General features: G+C 44.6%; 1 protein-coding gene across 2 annotated transcripts in view; it reads right to left on the reverse strand.

Moving 5' to 3' along the window:
• Positions 1 to 18,642, reverse strand: part of LMNB2 (lamin B2) — an 859,966-nt gene that overhangs the window by 420,761 nt on the left and 420,563 nt on the right. For both annotated transcript variants that reach the window (XM_044090624.1, XM_044090623.1), the window contains exon 8: positions 2,487 to 2,976. In XM_044090624.1, the coding sequence (XP_043946559.1) occupies positions 2,487 to 2,976 (490 nt within the window). The remainder of the gene's footprint in view (positions 1 to 2,486; positions 2,977 to 18,642) is intronic.

Here is an 18,642-nt window from a genome sequence, read left to right on the forward strand (position 1 = left end):
TTCTGCCGAGAATCCAGGGTGACTGCCCCCCTTTGAGTCGACACGAAAGTGCTGGCTCCCAGAACCCTCAGCTCCAGAGTGAGCCATCGAAGATAGAGTAATTGGCTCAGAGGAAACAGGTTGAGTCACTGGAGCCAAAGGGTCCAAGACAGAGGGACCTGATGTAATAGGCTCTGACAGCAAAGCAGTCCGAGGAACAGTGGTCGGTAAGGGGATCAGCTCAAAGACCTTTGGGTCTGGAGGGACCAATTTTCTAGCCAGAGCTGGATCCGAAAGTAACCTCTTCACCTCATCTGATAGGGTCCTGGAGGACATCGTGGAGACAGACAGACCTCCGCCTCTCCAAAATAGGAGATCTCAATGTAGGAGATACAGTCTCGATGTCAGGCAAAACTTTCGGTACAGAAGATAGTCTCGGAACCGATGAGATCGATGGCACCGAAGTAGATGAAGCTGAGATGGAACCGGAACTTCTTGGTTCCGATGCTTTAGTCTTTTTTGACGGCTCCAAAGCCGGGGCAGATGATTTTCTCTGAGGATTTTGGAGCTGCCTGACCAAGTTCCAGCTATTCCTGGAAGGAGCTGGTCATGAGACCTCTGTCATTGAGTTCTCTTCCTCTCATTCAAAACTCTAGCGCTAAAAGCGTGACAGAAGGTGCAGGGTTCCTGTAAATGGGTTTCACCAAGGCAATATACACAATTGGTGTGGCTGTCTGTAAGACATTTTCTGAGCACACCTATCACACTTTTTGAACCCTGAAGAGTGGTGATCCTTATCTTTAGACATTCTTGGAAATTAAGACAAATAGATAACAGTAAAGGTATTAACTACAATAAAGGTGAGAAGAGAAGAAGATAACTTTTTTTTTTTTTTTAAAACAGTAACACACACACAGGGAGGAAAGGCCCTCTAACTTAAACGGGCACTAAGGCCCTATAACTTAAATGGGCCGTACAGTTCTAAGGAGGGAATAGGGGTTGAATAACTTTCAAAAACAGTCACACAAGAGACAAGAAACTATCGATATATAAATCTGATAGAAAAAAGGTAAGAAAAGACTAAATATAGTAAAAAATCCTTTTACTTAGCCAATGAACCAATAAGACACAACCTCGAAGCTTTTGCGGCAAACAAGATCTGGGGATTTGCCGCGAGGCACCATGGGATAGGGGCTAGCCTCGAGCCAGTAAAAGTTCTCGAGCTTTAGTATCAGCAGAGTCTAAGCTGAAATATAGGCTCCGAACCCATCCAGTAAGAATTACAGCGAGATACGACTACATAACATCAAATGTTTAGTTTTTTTTTTTTATCTTTTTGATAGGAATTTCTGAAATAACACCAGTACTGCCAACAACAACTTCTGCAAGGATGGGTACAACATTCTCGCTAAGCAGAGGGCCATTCCCCAGCCCTTCTCTCAGGACTGACGAGAATGTGTCTCTGCCCCCATGGGGGGATCCCTAAAGCCACAAAGAATATATCTAACCCCTGGTCCATGGTGACCTTACAGACTACAACAGAGGGACCTGAAGAAAAAGATGTGTGTTAGGGAGGAAGCTGCTTTATTCACAACAGAGTCACTCATTAGTGGCTGAGGCAAATTACCAGCCTGCTGTGGTGACAAAGGATGCTTGACTTTTTCTTTCAGTGGCTGGACTGAGGAACCTGTACATTGTTCAATGGTCAAACCAAAAATAGTGCTTTGGTCCCAGGGAAGCCTTGCAGCAATACTTGGCAAAATAGGAAAGCAGCAAGAAATAAAAGTAACTTTTCCCAGAAAACCACAGTAAAAAGCATTATAATCTTTCAAAATAGCCAGATTCACCACAGAAAAAGCAGTTTTAAACAATATACCACAGATGTGAAGTGTGCTCCCATTTAAATGTACATAAAAGCCACGAGACAAACTTTTTCCTAGCTTAAAGTACATCTTTTACAAGAAAAGTAAGTTTTAAAAGGGGGGATAGAGGAAGGGCAGCTTCTTGAGGTGAACTTATTTGCCCTGCAAAAGAACAAAAAATGAGTCAATTGTTCCTTGAAAGCCTGCAGGAGTGCTCTCTTCAACTACAGGAATGTTCCATATCCAAACCTGACCTTTTCAAGCACAGCTCTACCTGACATAACAGTTTGGGCATATGGAAAGTGCCCTGAAGCTCTGGATGCTGGCAGGCTGTTATATCCTATACAAGATATAATCTCCCATATTCCAAAGACGTGCAGTAGGTAGACTGGGCACACTAAATTGGCCACAGGTGTGTGTGCGCAGTGTGGAAGAACTGTGGAAGGACTAGCCATCCAGCTCTGTAAACCTTGGCTCTAGATGACTGTCACTGTTAAAGTGACATCCCGACCCTAAAAATGAGGAAAAAGGTTTGAAGCAAAACTGTGACACTCCATAATTTTCAACCACTTGACATTTTAAAGATAAACAGGACAGCATCAGCTGTGTTACTCTATACGTGTACCTCAATTCTGTTATAAATACCTTATCAGAGTTGTTCTTGAGACAAACGGATTTTCCCTCGAGGTCTAGCTCTTCTATACTGACAGGACCTGTGGCGGATGCCTGCTGAGATATACGATAACCAGAGCTGCTGCTGCTGCTAGTGCTACTGCTAGTGTGCATTGTGCTGCTTCCATGAACAGCAGTGCTGCTGCCACCATGCACAGCACCACTGCTGCTTCCATACACAGCACCACCGCTGCTTCCATGCACAGCACCACCGCTGCTTCCATGCACAGCACCACCGCTGCTTCCATGCATGGAGCTACTGCTGCCAAGGAGTACAGCACTACTGCTGCCAATCACTGAGCTGCCACCAGCACTGGCACTGCCGCTTCCAATTACAGATTCCTCAACTTCAACACGTTTTCTCTTTGAACGGGATGAACGAAAAGGAGCAGAGCTGGAAGTACTGCTCGATGTGGCACGGGATACTGTAACTCGGGATTGTGGAGATGGAGACAACTTCAGCCTGAAAAGAACAAAATATCTTTTAGAACCAATGACACCTTATTTACAAATATTAAGAAAAAAAAAAATGAAAAAGGTTTTACAATTCCAAAGCACATTACAAAGACATACAAGAACAATTCCATGAACAAAACATAACATGTAAACTATTTGCAAAGATCACAACTGAAAGATGGAACCATTACAAAAAGATTTACTAGTGACCCTTAGAAATACATCAAGGATACTATTTACACTAAACCTAGTTGCATATTAAAATGACAGAATTCAATTTAACAATATTGCAACATTTCTGTACGTCAAGAAAGGTGCAACTGATACTGTAGTGGAAAATATGGAATCAAAAAAATTAATATGAATGATCTTTCATGATTTAACATCTGCTAGAGGGATATGCAGAATGGGCATTTCCAACAGAGAAAGTCAACATAACTGCTCACCTTTTTTTTCTTTAAGTGCAATTTTACCTAAATGAATTTTGCTCGGTATGCTTGCTATCCCCAAAAAGTGAAGAATATCAGTATTATCTGAACTGTAGGCATAACTATCTCCTCATAACTTTGCAAAGTATGTTACTTTTTTTATGATTGCGTATTACCACAACCACCTTGCAAACAAGTCACGGTTGGAAATGCACTGCTGCCAAACAGCAATGAATAGGCCACAGATAAAGTACAGTTTAGTACCTACCATAAATGTAGATGTTCGAGTGTTCACCCTGCTGCAGTCATCACACTTAGGTTATCCTGCCATCAGGCGGTCCCCGCAGTCGGCCTGAGTTCCAAAGTCTTGGCCCGGCGTCTGTCGCTTCTTCCTCAAAGTCAGTGCGCCAGGGGTATACAAGAGGCATACAAAGTACAGTTTTGTACCTACCATAAATGTAGATGTCCGAACTGGATAGCATCTGCAGTCATAACAAGTGGGTTGTCCTGTCGTCAGGCAGCCCTGCAGTCGGCCGGATTCCAAAGTCCGGGTCCGGCTTCGGCTGATGTCGCACTCCACCCGACGTCATCTCTGTTGGTCTTCGGGTATATAAGCATCAGCCGACGCCATTTTCCCCAGTGTTTCTTGCCCCAGATGCCAGTAGCCCTCTTGCAGGCTAAAATTTGGATAGATGCCAATGTTTCCAAATAGATAGAGGTAAACACAACAATAAGCATATATGTACATATATACAAACAAATACACCATAAAAGACTCCCCCCCAACAGCTAGCTATTAGGAGGAGTACCACAGAGGGGAAGGAGGGAGGGTAATCCTGACTGCAGATGCTATCCAGTTCGGACATCTACATTTATGGTAGGTACAAAACTGTACTATGTCCTTCATGGATGCATCTGCAGTCATAACAAGTGGGTAGAATACCATAGCCAACTAGGGGAGGAGGATAAAAGTAGATTATGGTGTGTTTAGGATCCCTTGCAGTACAGCAGTGGCAAACCCTGCTCGGGATCTGGAATATAGAGGCAAATTATAATGCTTGGCAAATGTATGCACGGAGGTCCAAGTAGCCGCCTCAATAATGTCTTTGGTTGCCACTCCTCGTAAGAAGGCTGTGGTAGTGGCTGTTGCCCTTGTAGAATGAGGTCTTATGTTCTGTGGAATTGGTTTTCCATGGAAGGAGTAACAGTATCGTATGCAATTTCCTATCCATTTGGAGATTGTCTGTTTGGAAATAGCTTTTCCTTCCCTTCCTGTTGCATAGGCTACAAAAGTTGGTCAGTCTTTCTGCTATTTTTGTTCTGTCCAAGTAGTAGCGTAGCTGTCTATGTACATCCAAGGTATGCAGTATTCTTTCCCTCTGTTTTGTGGGTTGGGAAAGAAGGTAGGTAGGTGGATTGCCTGGTTTAAAGACACTCTGGATACCACCTTGGGCATAAATGTAGGATTAGTCCTCATGGACACTATCTTGGTGGAAGATTAGGAAGGGTTGCACTGCCATTAAGGCCTGTAGTTCTGAAACCCTCCTTGCTGAAGTAATTGCTAGTAGGAAAGCAGTTTTCCATGACAGGTGTTGTAGGTCTGCTGTTGCTGCTGGTTCAAAGGGTGATAGTGTCAACTTTTCTAGCACAAAGTTTAAATCCCAAGCTGGTAATGGTGGTTTCCTTGGAGGTTTTACATTCTTGATTCCTCTGAGGAACTGCCTGAGCAAAGGGTGCGAAAAACAGGTGGATCAAAGCTGTATTCTGCTGAAATAGCTGATGCATGTATCTTGATGGAGGAGTAGGACAGGCCTGAATGAAGAAGTTCGCCAGATACTCCAGAATGTTAGGCATATCTATGTTTGACACATCTTTTCCTCTTTCCGTACTCCAAATGACAAACCTTTTCCATTTTCCAGCATAGTTCCTTCTTGTTGAAGGTCTGCGCTTCAAGAATAATGTCTTTAACTCTTTGGGAAAGTTCTGGATTAGCTGCTGCTATGTGATGTTCCATGCAGTCAGTTGCAGCGTTTTAGGTTTGGATGTATGATGCTGTAGTTGTTCTGAGTTAACATCAAAGGCATCAGGGGTATTGGCCACATATTGTTCCCAGACATGCTCTTCAGTAGTGGGTACCAGTGTTGTCTTGGCCAGTTTGGAGCTATCAGGATTATCCTTGGACGTTCTTCCTTGATTTTTAGTAGTACCTTGTGTATCAAAGGAAGAGGGGAATGCATATGCTGTTAGGCCTTTCCAGTTGAAGGAGAGTGAGTCCACTTTCCATGCTAGTGGGTGGAATGTCCTTGTGCAGAATGTTTTGAGCTGGTGATTGAGAGGTGATGCGAATAGGTCTATCTGTGGCATTCCCCATTTCTTTGAGATGGTCTTGAAGATGTCGGTGCAGCTTCCATTCGTGGGCATCCGAAGTGGTTCTGCTTAATATGTCTGCTAGAGTATTGTCTTTCCCCGGTACAAATATTGCCTGTAACTGAATGTTGTAGCTGAGTGCCAGGGTCCACAGCTCCAAGGTCATTCTGCATAGTGGGTATGAATGAGTGCCTCCCTGTTTGTTGATGTACCACATGACTGTGGTGTTGTCTGTACTTATCATCAACTGGCCCTCTTTGAGAAATGGTTTGAACTTTTGGATTGCCAGTTTTACTGCCAGCATTTCTTTTAGATTGATGTGCAGGTGAAGTTGATCCTGTGTCCACAATCCTTGCACGCATTTGTCCAGCATGTGGGCGCCCCATCCTAGGTCTGAAGCGTCTGTTGTGATGGTCTGGCTTGGTTGACATCTGCGAAAGGGTAGGCCTGGGTTTGACTGGCATGCCTGAGCCCACCATAGGAACTCCTGTTTTAAGCATGGAATTAGTGGGATTTCTGTTTCTAGACTGTGTCTGTGTTGGGACCATAAATTCTTTAGGTACCACTGTAGTTTCCTCATATGTAGTCTGGCAAATGGGACCAAGATTATGCATGATGCCATGAAGCCCAAGGCCTGCAGAACTTTTCTTGCTGTTAACTTGTTCAGTTTTGTTAGTGCCAAGAAGTAAAGAGGAAGTTCTTTTGTTTTTCTGTAGTCAGGAATGCCATTTGTTGTACTGTGTCCAATTCAGCCCAAGAATGTCCTTGTTTGGGATGGTATCAGCCTTGACTTTTGTAAATTGACTGTGTATCCCAGTCCTTGTAGCAAGTAAATGACCCTTTGTAAATCTGTTGTCAGCTTGCTTTTGTTGTCCCCTTGTAGCAGGCAGTCGTCCAGGTATGGGTAAATTTGAATTCCCTGTAGTCTGCAATGGGCGATTACTGATGCCAGGCATTTTGTGAATACTCTGGGCAGTAGATAAGCCAAAGGGCAATGCTGAGAATTGATAGTGCTCTGATCCTGCAAGAAATCTGAGGTATCTTCTGCAGATTGGTCGAATGGGGACGTGCAGGTATGCCTCCTTGAGATCTAGAGTTACCAGCCAAGACTCCTTGCCCAGCATGGGAAGAAGTTGCTGTAGGGTCAGCATTTTGAATTTTGGGACAATGATGTATGTATTTAAGGTGGACAGGTCGAGAATTGGTCTCCAACTTTTTTCCTTTCTTGGAACTAGGAATAGTCTGGAATAGAACCCCTTTCCTTGTTCTGCTGTTGGCACTCTTTCCACAGCTCTCATGTTTGCTAACTCCATTATCTGGCGTAGAGCCTCTGTTCTTTGATTTGGAGGTAGATTTGGCATTCCTCTTTTGACTGGTAAAGTGTGGAAGTGAAACCGGTAACCTTGATCTATGGTTTGTAAAATCCACTTGTCTTTTGTTATGTAGTGCCAGTTCTTTGAAAATAAGGTTAACTTTCCGCCTAGAGGAGCTGCTATTTGTTCCCTGGTAGGCGGATTTAGGATTAAGTCACTGTGGTTGTGCTGATGTAGTGGCAGTGGCTGTGTCTGTGCCTCTGTTGTTACCTTGCCACTGTCGTCCTCTGTAGGCACCTCCTCTGGATTGGTTTCTGCCTCTGGAGCGTCTATTCCTGCCCCTTTGAAATTTTGTGGAGTCAGGAAAGGACCAATTTTTGGCAGGCCAGTTCCTGCTAAACCTTGGGGTTGAACCTGCAAGAAATCTTTAACAGTTTGAACAGATTTTGCCTTCTCTTCCATTTTCTTCATAACCTGCTGGGCAGGTGTACCAAACAAACTTGTCTTGTCCATAGGAGCATCTAGCAACTTAGCTTTAACATGATCCGGTAAAGCTTGTTCCTTTAGCCATGCATGCCTTCTTATCACTGTGCCTGTCATGGCTGATCTAAATGAAGCCTCCAGTGCATCATAGCCACATTTTAAGGAATGGTTGCTAACCTGTTGTATGTTATTTACCATCTCTAATACATATTTCTTATCAAGAGATTCATCAGTGGTTAGTTTTTAGTTAACTGATCAAGCATAAACTCTTGGTATTGTATCATGTGAAACTGACAGTTTAAAGCTCTAGCTGAGAGAGTAGCTGAAGTGTAGACCTTTTACCCCATCTGTCTAATGACCTTGCTTCCCTTTCAGAAGGAATAGGGTTTTAGCTGTGGTCGTGGCTACTGCCTTGGGACCCTGGGATATAGTTTCTGGGTCTGCAAGTGGGGCCTTGTAAAGGTGGTGATGAGTATCTGGCACCCTGTAAAATCTGTCTGGTTTGGCAGGGGCTGGGGTAAAGAATCTGGAGCCGGAGCAAACATCATTGAAAGCATCATCCACCACAGAGAGAACAGGAGGTATAGCTAAGGGCCTGTGCTGTGGGAGGTGCAGAAAGATCCTAAGTCTTTTTCTGGAGTCTGAAAAATCCTGTTGCTGCCATTGGAACTGTTCTCGCATGGCATGCAAGGTTTCCCCAAAGGAGAATTCTTCTGGTGGGAAGCAGCTGGAATGGATTCTTCAGCATCAGAATCTTCAAAATTGGAGAAGGGAGCCTCTGGCTGGTCAGTTATGTCTGATTCATCAGCAGAATCATCAGAAGACACTGGCTTCAGGGGGCTCTGCCCTAGGTCTCTTCTCTGGGGCTGAGAGGCCCTGTCTGGGTGAGATTGAGATCCTCTAATTAAAGAAATTAAATCTTCTGCCAAAGAAAGCATTTGAGAACTAGAAGAGGGCCTGGATGTGGGGGGTTTAACAGGCACTGTTTTAGTAGTCTTGGCTGCTTTAGCCCTGGCGAAGGCCTTAATGGACATGGCTGCTGGAGGCCTAGCAGCACCACGTGCTGGGGTAGAGACATCCAAGGGATGGTGTCTGATAAGTCAACCACCGTAGTGGGTAAAATTTCTGAGGTCGATTCAAGAGTTGTAGCAGGGGCCTCAGTTGTAAGAATAGGTTCAGCTGTACTTTGATCAGTTTTCTCGGTTTCGCCGAAACCGAGACACTCATGATTTGCTTTACCGTGGTTTCGGCCGAAACCGCGGACCACGAGTGTCGGTCTTTATCTTTGCGTTTTGGTAGATTGGGTAGTCGGAGGATCCGGCGGCATAATGTACGCAAAATCAGAACCGAAAAACTGTTCTGCAAACTCCGACCGCGCCTAAGCGTTGACCGGTTGAAAGAGGCACAGGCCGAACAGGCTGCTACGTCGTGGGCTGGGCCTAAACAAGGCAGACAGTAAGAGTGGAAATCTTTATGAGGTATTTGTTTCCCACAGGTTAAACAATTGTTAACTTTTTCTGACATCGACTGAGGCAAGAAAGAGTCCCCAACGGGGTACTTAGCTTTAGAAGTCTAGTATTCGGTAGAAGTAATCTCTGGATCCGACCGACCGGCACTTGCGAACAGCTTCTGCTTCGGGCGCCACGCGGCAAGAAAGACTGGGGAAAATGGCGTCGGCTGATGCTTATATACCCGAAGACCAACAGAGATGACGTCGGGTGGAGTGCGACATCAGCCGAAGCCGGACCCGGACTTTGGAATCCGGCCGACTGCAGGGCTGCCTGACGACAGGACAACCCACTTGTTATGACTGCAGATGCATCCATGAAGGACATCACCATTTTCTTCAGTTTTTCTTGCCCCAGATGTCAGGTGCCCCCAATAAGTAGGCAAAATATATATATATTGCTATATAAAAAAGTACATATAAAAATAAAACAATACCTTCAGGCACAAGCAAATACACCACAGAGGTTGTATAGGATCGAGTGGTATAGATAAGTCCAGCTAGTTCAGAGGGGATGGAGGGAGGGTAACCTGGACTGCAGCAGGGTGAAAACACTAACATCTACATTGATGGTAGGTACAAAACTGTACTATGTTCATCGTGTTACCCTGCTGCAGTCATCACACTTAGGTTCAATCCCAAAGCTAAGGATGGGTGGTGGAGTTAAACAGGGTTAGAAGAAGCTAGTAGGCCCTGCAGAACTGCAGTGGCAAAACCAGCTCTAGTCTTGGAATATAGAGTTAAGTGATAGTGTTTGGTGAAGGTGTGCACTGAACTCCAAGTTGCAGCTTCCAGAATATCCTTGGTTGGCACCCCCCCTGAGAAAGGCTGCTGATGTAGCTGTAGCCCTGGTGGAGTGGGACCTAATGTTAGCAGGTACCGGTTTCCCATGATGCGTGTAGCAGAAACGTATGCAATGTCCTATCCATTTTGAAATGGTCTGTTTTGAGATAGCTTTTCCTTGTGATCCTGCAGCATAGGCTACAAAAAGCTGGTCAGATTTTCTGAAAGCCTTAGTTTTATCCAAGTAGTAACGTAATTGCCTGTGAATATCCAAAGAGTGCAGGAGTCTTTCCCTTTTGTTCTGGGGATTTGGGAAAAAGGTGGGCAAATGAATGGTTTGGTTTAGGGCCACACTGGATACCAGCTTTGGCATAAAGGAAGGGTTAGTTCGTAGACAGACTCTGTCTTGATGAAAAATGAGGAAAGGCTCCACTGCCATTAGTGCCTGTAGCTCTGAGACTCTTCTAGCTGAAGTTACTGCTAGTAGCAGGGCAGTTTTCCATGAAAGAAATTTTAAATCAGCTGAAAAAGCTGGTTCAAAGGGCGGCAGTGTAAGCTTTTCCGGAACAAAGTTGAGATCCCAAGTAGGTATTGGTGCTCTCCTGGGCGGTCTTATGTTCTTAGCCCCTCTGAGGTACTGTCTTAGGAGTGGATGTGAAAATAAAGGAGGATTTGCGTTGTAATGAGCTGAAATTGCTGGGGCGTGGATCTTAACAGATGAAAAGGAAAGTCCTTTGGGCAACATTCTCAGTTAAATATTGTAGAATCTGAGGAATGTTTGGATCAAGGGGATTTTGGTTCCAGGCGCAAAATCTTTTCCATTTGTCTGAATAGGTTTTCCTGGTGCTGGGCCTCCAGAATGACATCCATAACAGCTTTGGACAGAGGTGTTGACTGGTTGTTTAGGTAATTTGCCAAACATCCAGGTTTAAAGTCTTGAGCTGGCTGTGTAGAATGCGATTGTCTCGCTGGGTGAGCAGGTGAGGAATTTGTGGTAAAATCCATGGTGGGCCGTGGGCCATGTTCCTTAGAATTGGATACCAGTGCTGGCGTGGCCAGTCTGGTGCAATGAGCATCATTTGTGGCCTCTCTAATCTGACTTTCAGCAGTACCTTTGCTAGAAGAGGCAGTGGAGGAAATGCATAGACTGTTAAATGTTTTCCAAATGAATGAGAGGACGTCCACTTTCCAAGCTTGTGGGTGGAATGTCCTTGTACAAAATTTTTTGAAGTTGGTAGTTTTGGGGGTTGGCAAACAGATCTATGTCTGGGCATCCCCATTTTTGAGTTATCATTGCAAATACTTGTGGATCTAGTTTCCACTTGTGTGGATCCATGATGTTTCTGCTTAGGTCGTCTGCCAATGTGTTTTTCTTTCCTGGCAGGAATTGTGCTTGTAATTGAACCTGGTAAGACAGTGCAGTGTTCCACAAGGTCATTGCTTGCCTGCATGGAGGGTAGGAATGTGTGCCCCCTTGCTTATGTACCACATTACTGTGGTACTGTCAGTCTTTATTATTAGTTGTCCTGGGTGTAAGAGGTCCTTGAAAGCTGTTAGGGCATTCTGTACTGATAGCATTTCTTTTTGATTGATATGCAGATGCCTTTGATCTGTAGTCCATTTGCCCTGAATGCACTGTCCTGCCATGTGTGCTCCCCAGGCTTAGTCCGATGCATCTGTTGTCATAGTTTGCCTGGCTGTGGGTAAGGTGAAAGGTTGACCCTTGTTGAGGTGACATGCCTGTGCCCACCATAGAAACTCCTGCTGAAGGCAGGGAATGAGTGATATCATTGTTTCCAGGCTGTGGCTGTGCTGAGTCCATACGCTTTTCAGGTACCATTGTAATTTCCTCATATGCAGTTTTGCAAATGGTATTATTAGTATGCAAGATACCATGAATACCAAGGCCTGCAGAATTTTTCTTGCAGAGAGTTGGGTCTTTGTTGCCATTATTTTGAAGTATTGAGTCAGCTGTTGTTGCTTGTCTGGCATGAGATAAGCCATCTGGGCTGTTGTATTCAAGCTGGCACCCAGGAATATTATGTTTTGTGAGGGCACTAGTTTTGATTTCTTTTCGTTTACTGTGTACCCTAGGCAACTTAGGTGTTTGACAAATGCCAGATGCTTTAAAAGAATGTCCTTGCTTTCTGCTTGAATAAGGCAGTCGTCCAGGTATGGGTATATTTGAATTCCTCTTTGTCTGCAGTATGCAATTACTGGTGCCAGGCATTTTGTGAAGACCCTGGGCACAGTAGATAAGCCAAATGGCAGTGCAGAGAATTGATAATGGGTTGAACCTGCAATGAAGCGGAGGTATCTTCTGCAATTTTGTCTGAAAGGGACATGCAGGTATGTCTCCTTGAGGTCCAACGTTACTAGCCAAGCATTCTTGCCCACATGGGAAGAAACTGCTGTAGTGTTAGCATCTTGAATTTTGGTACTTGTAGATAGGTGTTCAGAATTGAAAGATCCAGAATGGGTCTCCATGCTTTGTCTTTTCTTGGGACTAGAAAGAGTCTTGAGTAAAATCCTTGTCCTTGCTCCTGTGTAGGTACCTGTTGAATGGCTGTCATGCCCATGAGAGCTGTAATTTGTTTTTGTGCCTCTGCCCTTTGATTTGATGGCAGGTTTGTCATTCCTTTTATCCTTGGCAAGGTATGAAAGTGGAATCTGTATCCTTGTGAGACAATGTTTAGGACCCATTTGTCTTTTGTGATGATGTGCCAGTTGTCTGCAAAAAGTGTTAATTTTCCTCCCAAGGGAGCTGCCAAGAGAGATTTGCTTGGTAGTTTGAGGATTGAGTCATTGTGTTTGTCTTCTGCTAGCTTGGGGCCTGTCTTCTCCTCCTTTCTGGGTAGCAGTACCCCATTGGCGAGGTTTGTAAGGGCCTTGTGACTGACCTCTACCCCTTGAGCGTCTGTATTTGCTCCTCTGATCTGTCAGAAGCTGGAAAGGACCAGCTTTTTGTTGGCCAATTTCTGCTGAAACGAGGGGGTTGTACCTGTAAAAAATCCTTGACCGTCTGCATAGACTTTGCCTTATCCTCCATTTTCTTTAAAACCTCTTCTACTTTGACACCAAATACATCCTGCTGTAGAGGTGCATCCAATAATTTTGCTTTAACATGATCAGGTAGGGTTTGTTTTTTGAACCAAGCATGTCTACGTATGACAGACCCAGTAACAGCTGCTCTACAGGAAGATTCCAATGAATCAAATCCACATTGTAAAGTATGTTTGCCCACCTGTTCAGCTCCATGCAACAGATCCTGCATTTCCTTGAATTCAGACTGTTCAGAACGTGTGGTCATTTTTTGTTTTAATTGAGACATTAGGAATTGCTGATATTTCAGCATGTGAAACTGACAATTTAATGCTCTCACAGCCAGAGTAGCTGAGGTGTATATCTTCTTTCCCCATCTATCTAGGGCTCTCTAATCCCTTTCAGAGGGCATAGGATTTTTAGCCATAGAAGCTTTAGCCCCTTTGGGACCCTGAGAAATGCTTTCTGGGTCAGCCACAGGGCTTTTATAAAGGAATTTGTGTGAGTCAGGGACTCTGTAGTACCTGTCTGGTTTGGCTGGAGCAAGAGAAAGAGAGTCTGGATTTAGACTAGACTCCAAGTAAACATCATCCACAATGACAAACTGGAGGGATAGCAAGTGGTCTGTGCTGGGGTAGTAAAATGAACTCTCCGAGCCTTTTCTTAGAATCAGAGTAGTCCTGGCCTTCCCAGTGGAAATGTTCCCTCATGGTATGTAAAGTTTCCCCAAAGGAGTAGTCTTCAAGGGGAGATGCTGAGGGAAATAGAGTCTTCAGCATCAGAGTCTTCATAAGGAGGAAAAATGTAATCCTGTTCCTCAGAAGAATCTGAGGAAATTGAAACCTGGTCAGAGGAAGCATAATCCACCTCTTGTCCTGGTCTTGTATCTGGAGGGGGATGGGAAAGTACAGTTTTATACCTACCATAAATGTAGATGTTAGAGTGCTAATACAGCTGTAGTCATAACAGATGGGGTTTCCTGCAGTCAGGCGGGTCCTCGGTTGGCCGAATTCCAAAGTCTAGGTCCGGCGTCGGTTGTCGTCGCTTCCTCCCTGACGTCAGTGCGACAGGGGTGCAAAAGAACCAGCAGACGCCATTTTCTTCAGTTTTTCTTGCCCCAGATGTCAGGTGCCCCCAGAAGGAAGGCAATACATAAATTTATGTAGTAATGCAATATAATCAAAAACAGTAGTTGCAAGCAAATACACCATAAATGAATACCCCATTCAGGTTGTATGAGGAGGTGTTAGCCATTAGGCCTGTCCCAAGAGGGGAAGGAGGGAGGGAAACCTGGACTGCAGCTGTACTAGCACTCGAACATCTACATTTATGGTAGGTACAAAACTGTACTATGTTCATCGTGCATACAGCTGCAGTCATAACAGATGGGTAGAATCCCAAAGCTAAAAAAGGGTTGGTAGGCACTAGGTGGAACTAGGAGGAGCCAGGATGCCCTGCAAGACTGCAGTGGCAAAGCCTGCTGTAGATTTGGAGTATAATGGTAGATGATGGTGCTTGGAGAAGGTATGTACAGAACTCCAAGTGGCTGCTTCCAAAATATCTTTGGTAGTAACCCCCCCCCCCCCCGAGGAAAGCTGCAGAGGTAGTTGTGGCCCTTGTGGAGTGAGATCTGATATCTGCAGGTACAGTTTTACCATGAAGAGAGTAACAAAAGCTTATGCAGTGGGCTATCCATTTTGAGATTGCCTGTTTGGAAATTGGCTTCCCTTGAGCTCCTGTAGCATAGGACACAGAGTTGCTCTGATTTTCTGAAAGGCTTTGTTCTGTCCAAATAATAACACAGCTGTCTGTGGATGTCCAAGGAATGTAGTAATCTCTCCTTTGTTTTGAGGATTAGGGTAAAAGGTAGGCAAGGGTAGCTACCCTGGATACTACCTTTGGCATAAAGGATGGATTGGTTCATAAGGAAACTCTGTCCTGATGGAAAATGATGAAAGGCTGCACAGCCATGAGGGCTTGTAGTTCCGATACCCTGCAAGCTGAGGTGATAGCCAGAAGGAAGGCTGTTTTCCAGGACAAATATTGCAGTTCCGTTGAGGCAGCTGGCTCAAAAGGAGGCAAGGTCAGTTTTTCTAGAATGAAATTGAGGTCCCAAGCAGGCACTGGTTGTTTCCTTGGGGGTTTTATATTCTTAGCCCCTCTAAGGAGCTGTCTTAAGAGGGGGTGAGAGAATAAAGGAGGATCAGTGTAGTATTCTGCAGAAATGGCTGAGGCATGGATTTTGATGGAGGAGAATGAAAGTCCACTGCTTAGCATCTCAGCTAGATACTGTAATATTTGAGGTAAATTCAGTATTCCAGGATTCTGACCCTTTTTCTCATTCCAGGCACAAAACTGTTTCCATTTTGCGGAGTAAGCTTTTCTAGTAGAAGGCCTTCTGGCCTCCAAAATGACATCCTGCACCTCCTTGGAGAGTAGGGTATGTTGTGAAGTTGAGGAATCTTCCATGCGGCCAGATTGAGTGTTTTCAGCTGACTGAAGAGTTTTGAAGTTGTGCTGAGTCAGAAGAAGAGGCATTAGAGGTAGGATCCATGGTGGGGAATGTTGTCAGGCTCCTCAGGAGTGGGCACCAGTGTTGTCTTGGCCAGTCTGGAGCAATGAGAATCATCTTTGGTCTGTCTGCTCTGGTTTTTAATAGAACTTTGAGCAGAAGAGGAAGAGGTGGAAAGGCATAAACTGTCATTGTTGTCCAACTGAAAGAGAGTGCGCCCACTCTCCAGGCCTGTGGATGAAAGGTCCTTGAGCAGAATTTTGCCAATTGGTGATTTCTGTGGGAGCAAAGAGATCTATGTCTGGCCTTCCCCATGCTTGAATAATCCCTGTAAAAACTTGAGGATGCAACTTACATTCGTGTGGATCTGTCATATTTCTGCTTAGGTTGTCTGCCAGCGTGTTTTCCTTGCCTGGCAAGTACTGTGCTTGAAGTTCGATTTGTAATTCCAGCGCCATGTTCCAAACAGACATGGCCAGCCTGCATAGGGGGTATGAATGGGTTCCTCCCCGTTTGTTTATGTACCACATTACTGTGGTGTTGTCTGTCCTTATCAATAGCTGACCTGGATGCAGAAGGTTTTTGAAAACTATAATAGCATTTATTACTGCTAGCATTTCCTTTTGATTGATGTGTAGGTGCTTTTCTTTTAGGGACCATTTGCCCTGAATGTACTTCACAGATAAAGATTCTAGTTGTCTACTGATGTACTATGTTCTTCATCTGTAAATATATGTTGCAAGTAATTTCTAGGTTAAATTGTTAATCGCTATGTAATCCAATGTAACTACTGTCTGTTTATTTTACTGTGGAGATTTTCTCCCCGGGCCTCCGGTGAAAATGGACCCACGTCCAGTCGGACACTCCCGGTCAACAAATTTAAATAAATAAATAATGCACCGATTTGTCATGTGCGCCCCCCCAGGCGTAATCCGATGCGTCTGTTGTGATGACTTGATTTGCTTGAGGCTTGCAGAATGGGAGACCTGTGTTTCTTTGGCATGCTTGAGCCCACCACAGAAATTCCTTTTGAAGACATGGAATCAGTGGTATTATTGTTTCCTAACTGTGGCTGTGTTGAGACCATAGGTTTTTCAGGTACCATTGAAGTTTCCTCATATGCAGCTTTGCACATGGGATTAGTAGGATGCAAGATGCCATGAATCCCAGAGCCTGCAGGATTTTCCTTGCAGTCAGCCTGGTGAAATTTGCTAGTTTTCTGAAGTACTGAGTTAGTTGCCCCTGTTTCTCTGGCGTGAGGTAGGCCATCTGGGTGTTTGTGCCCAAGTTGGCACCCAGGAAAATTATTGTTTGAGAGGGTATTAGCCTTGATTTCTTTTTGTTGACTGTGTATCCCAGAGAATTCAACAACATTATTACAAAAGCCAGATGTTTCAGAAGTATGTGCTTGCTGTCCGCTTGGATCAGACAGTCGTCCAAATATGGGTATATTTGTATCCCTTGAAGTCTGCAGTAGGCAATTACTGATGCCAGGCATTTCGTGAACACTCTGGGCGCAGAAGATAAGCCAAAGGACAATGCAGAGAATTGATAATAGGTTGAACCTGCAAGAAATCTGAGGTATCTTCTGCAATCTTGTCTGATTGGGACATGCAGGTATGCCTCCTTGAGGTCCAATGTTACCAGCCAAGACTCCTTGCCCAGCATGGGAAGAAGCTGCTGTAATGTGAGCATCTTGAATTTTGGCACGAGTAAAAATGTGTTTAAGATGGATAGGTCCAAAATAGGTCTCCAATCTTTTCCCTTCCTTGGTACCAGGAATAGTCTGGTGCAAAAACCTTGACCATGTTCCTGTGCAGGTACCTCTTGAATAGCTTTTATGTCCATGAGATCTGAAATTTGTTTTTGTGCCTCTGCCCTTTGATTGAGTGGCAGGTTTGGCATACCTCTCGTTTTTGGAAGGGTGTGCAAGTGGAATCTGTAGCCTCTGTCTATAATGTCCAGGATCCATTTGTCTTTTGTGACAATATGCCAATTTTTCGAAAATAATGCCAGTTTTCCGCCTAAAGGTGCTGCCATTTGAGCCTTGCTTGGCACGCAAAGGGGAAGTCATTGGGAATGCTTTCTGAATGGCTGTGAACTATACTCACCACCTCTTTGTGTAGGTGCTTGCCATTGTCTGCCTCTAAACGATCCTTGAGATTGCCCTCTGCCCCTCGGGCGCCTGTATCTACCTCTTTGGGGTCTGTCCGTGGCTGGAAAGGACCAATTTTTGGAAGGCCAATTTCTACTGAAACGTGGAGGTTGTACCTGTAGGAAATCTTTCACTGTTTGCATTGATTTTGCCTTTTCCTCCATTTTCTTTAATACCTCCTCAGCTTTAACACCAAACAATACATCTTTTTGCAGAGGGGCATCTAGTAATTTAGCTTTGACATGATCTGGTAAGGTTTGCTCTTTGAGCGAGGCATGTCTACGTATGACTGATCCTGTAACAGCAGCTCTACATGAGGCCTCTAAAGCATCAAAACCACATTGCAAGGTATGTTTACCCACTTGTTCTGCACTATGTATCAAATCCTGCAACTCCAAGTCTGGTTGTTCAGGTTGTGACATTTTGCTTCTCAACTGTGATAACAGAAACTGTTGGTACTTTAACATATGGAACTGACAGTTTAATGCCCTCATGGTTAAGGTGGCCAAGGTGTATACCTTCTTCCCCCACCTTTCTAAAGCTCTGGAATCTCTCTCTGAAGGTAATGGATTTTTAGCAGTGGAGGCCTTAATTCCCTTGGGACCCTGTGAAATAGTTTTTGGGTCAGCCGCATGGCTTTTGTATAGGAATTGGTGTGAATCAGGAACCCGGTAATACCTGTCAGGCTTGACTGGAGCTGGAGGTAAAGAATCTGGGTTAAGGCAGGCCTCCGAGTACACATCATCTAGTATGTCTAAGACAGGAGGTATAGCCAGAGGCCTGTGCTGGGGGAGCAAGAGGAAATCCCTAAGCCTTTCTGAGTGGAGAGTACCTTGGCCTGGGCCCAGTGGAAGTGTCTCATGTTAGTATGCAAAGTAATCCCATGGACGTACACACAGAGGGAATGGACTCCTCTGCATCAGAATCTTCAAAAGGGGAGTATGAATGTTCCTGGTCTTCAGAATGTTCTGAAATAATGGAGGCCTGGTCCGAGGAAGGGGATTCTTCCTCCACTCTGGGCCTTTGTCCGGGGTATTGAGAACCCCTGATAAGAGTAATCAAATCCTCAGCCATTTTGAGCAT

Source organism: Protopterus annectens, chromosome 13.part0, assembly GCF_019279795.1.
Source record: "Protopterus annectens isolate FY-2018-M chromosome 13.part0, PAN1.0, whole genome shotgun sequence".
NCBI lineage: Eukaryota > Metazoa > Chordata > Ceratodontiformes > Protopteridae > Protopterus > Protopterus annectens.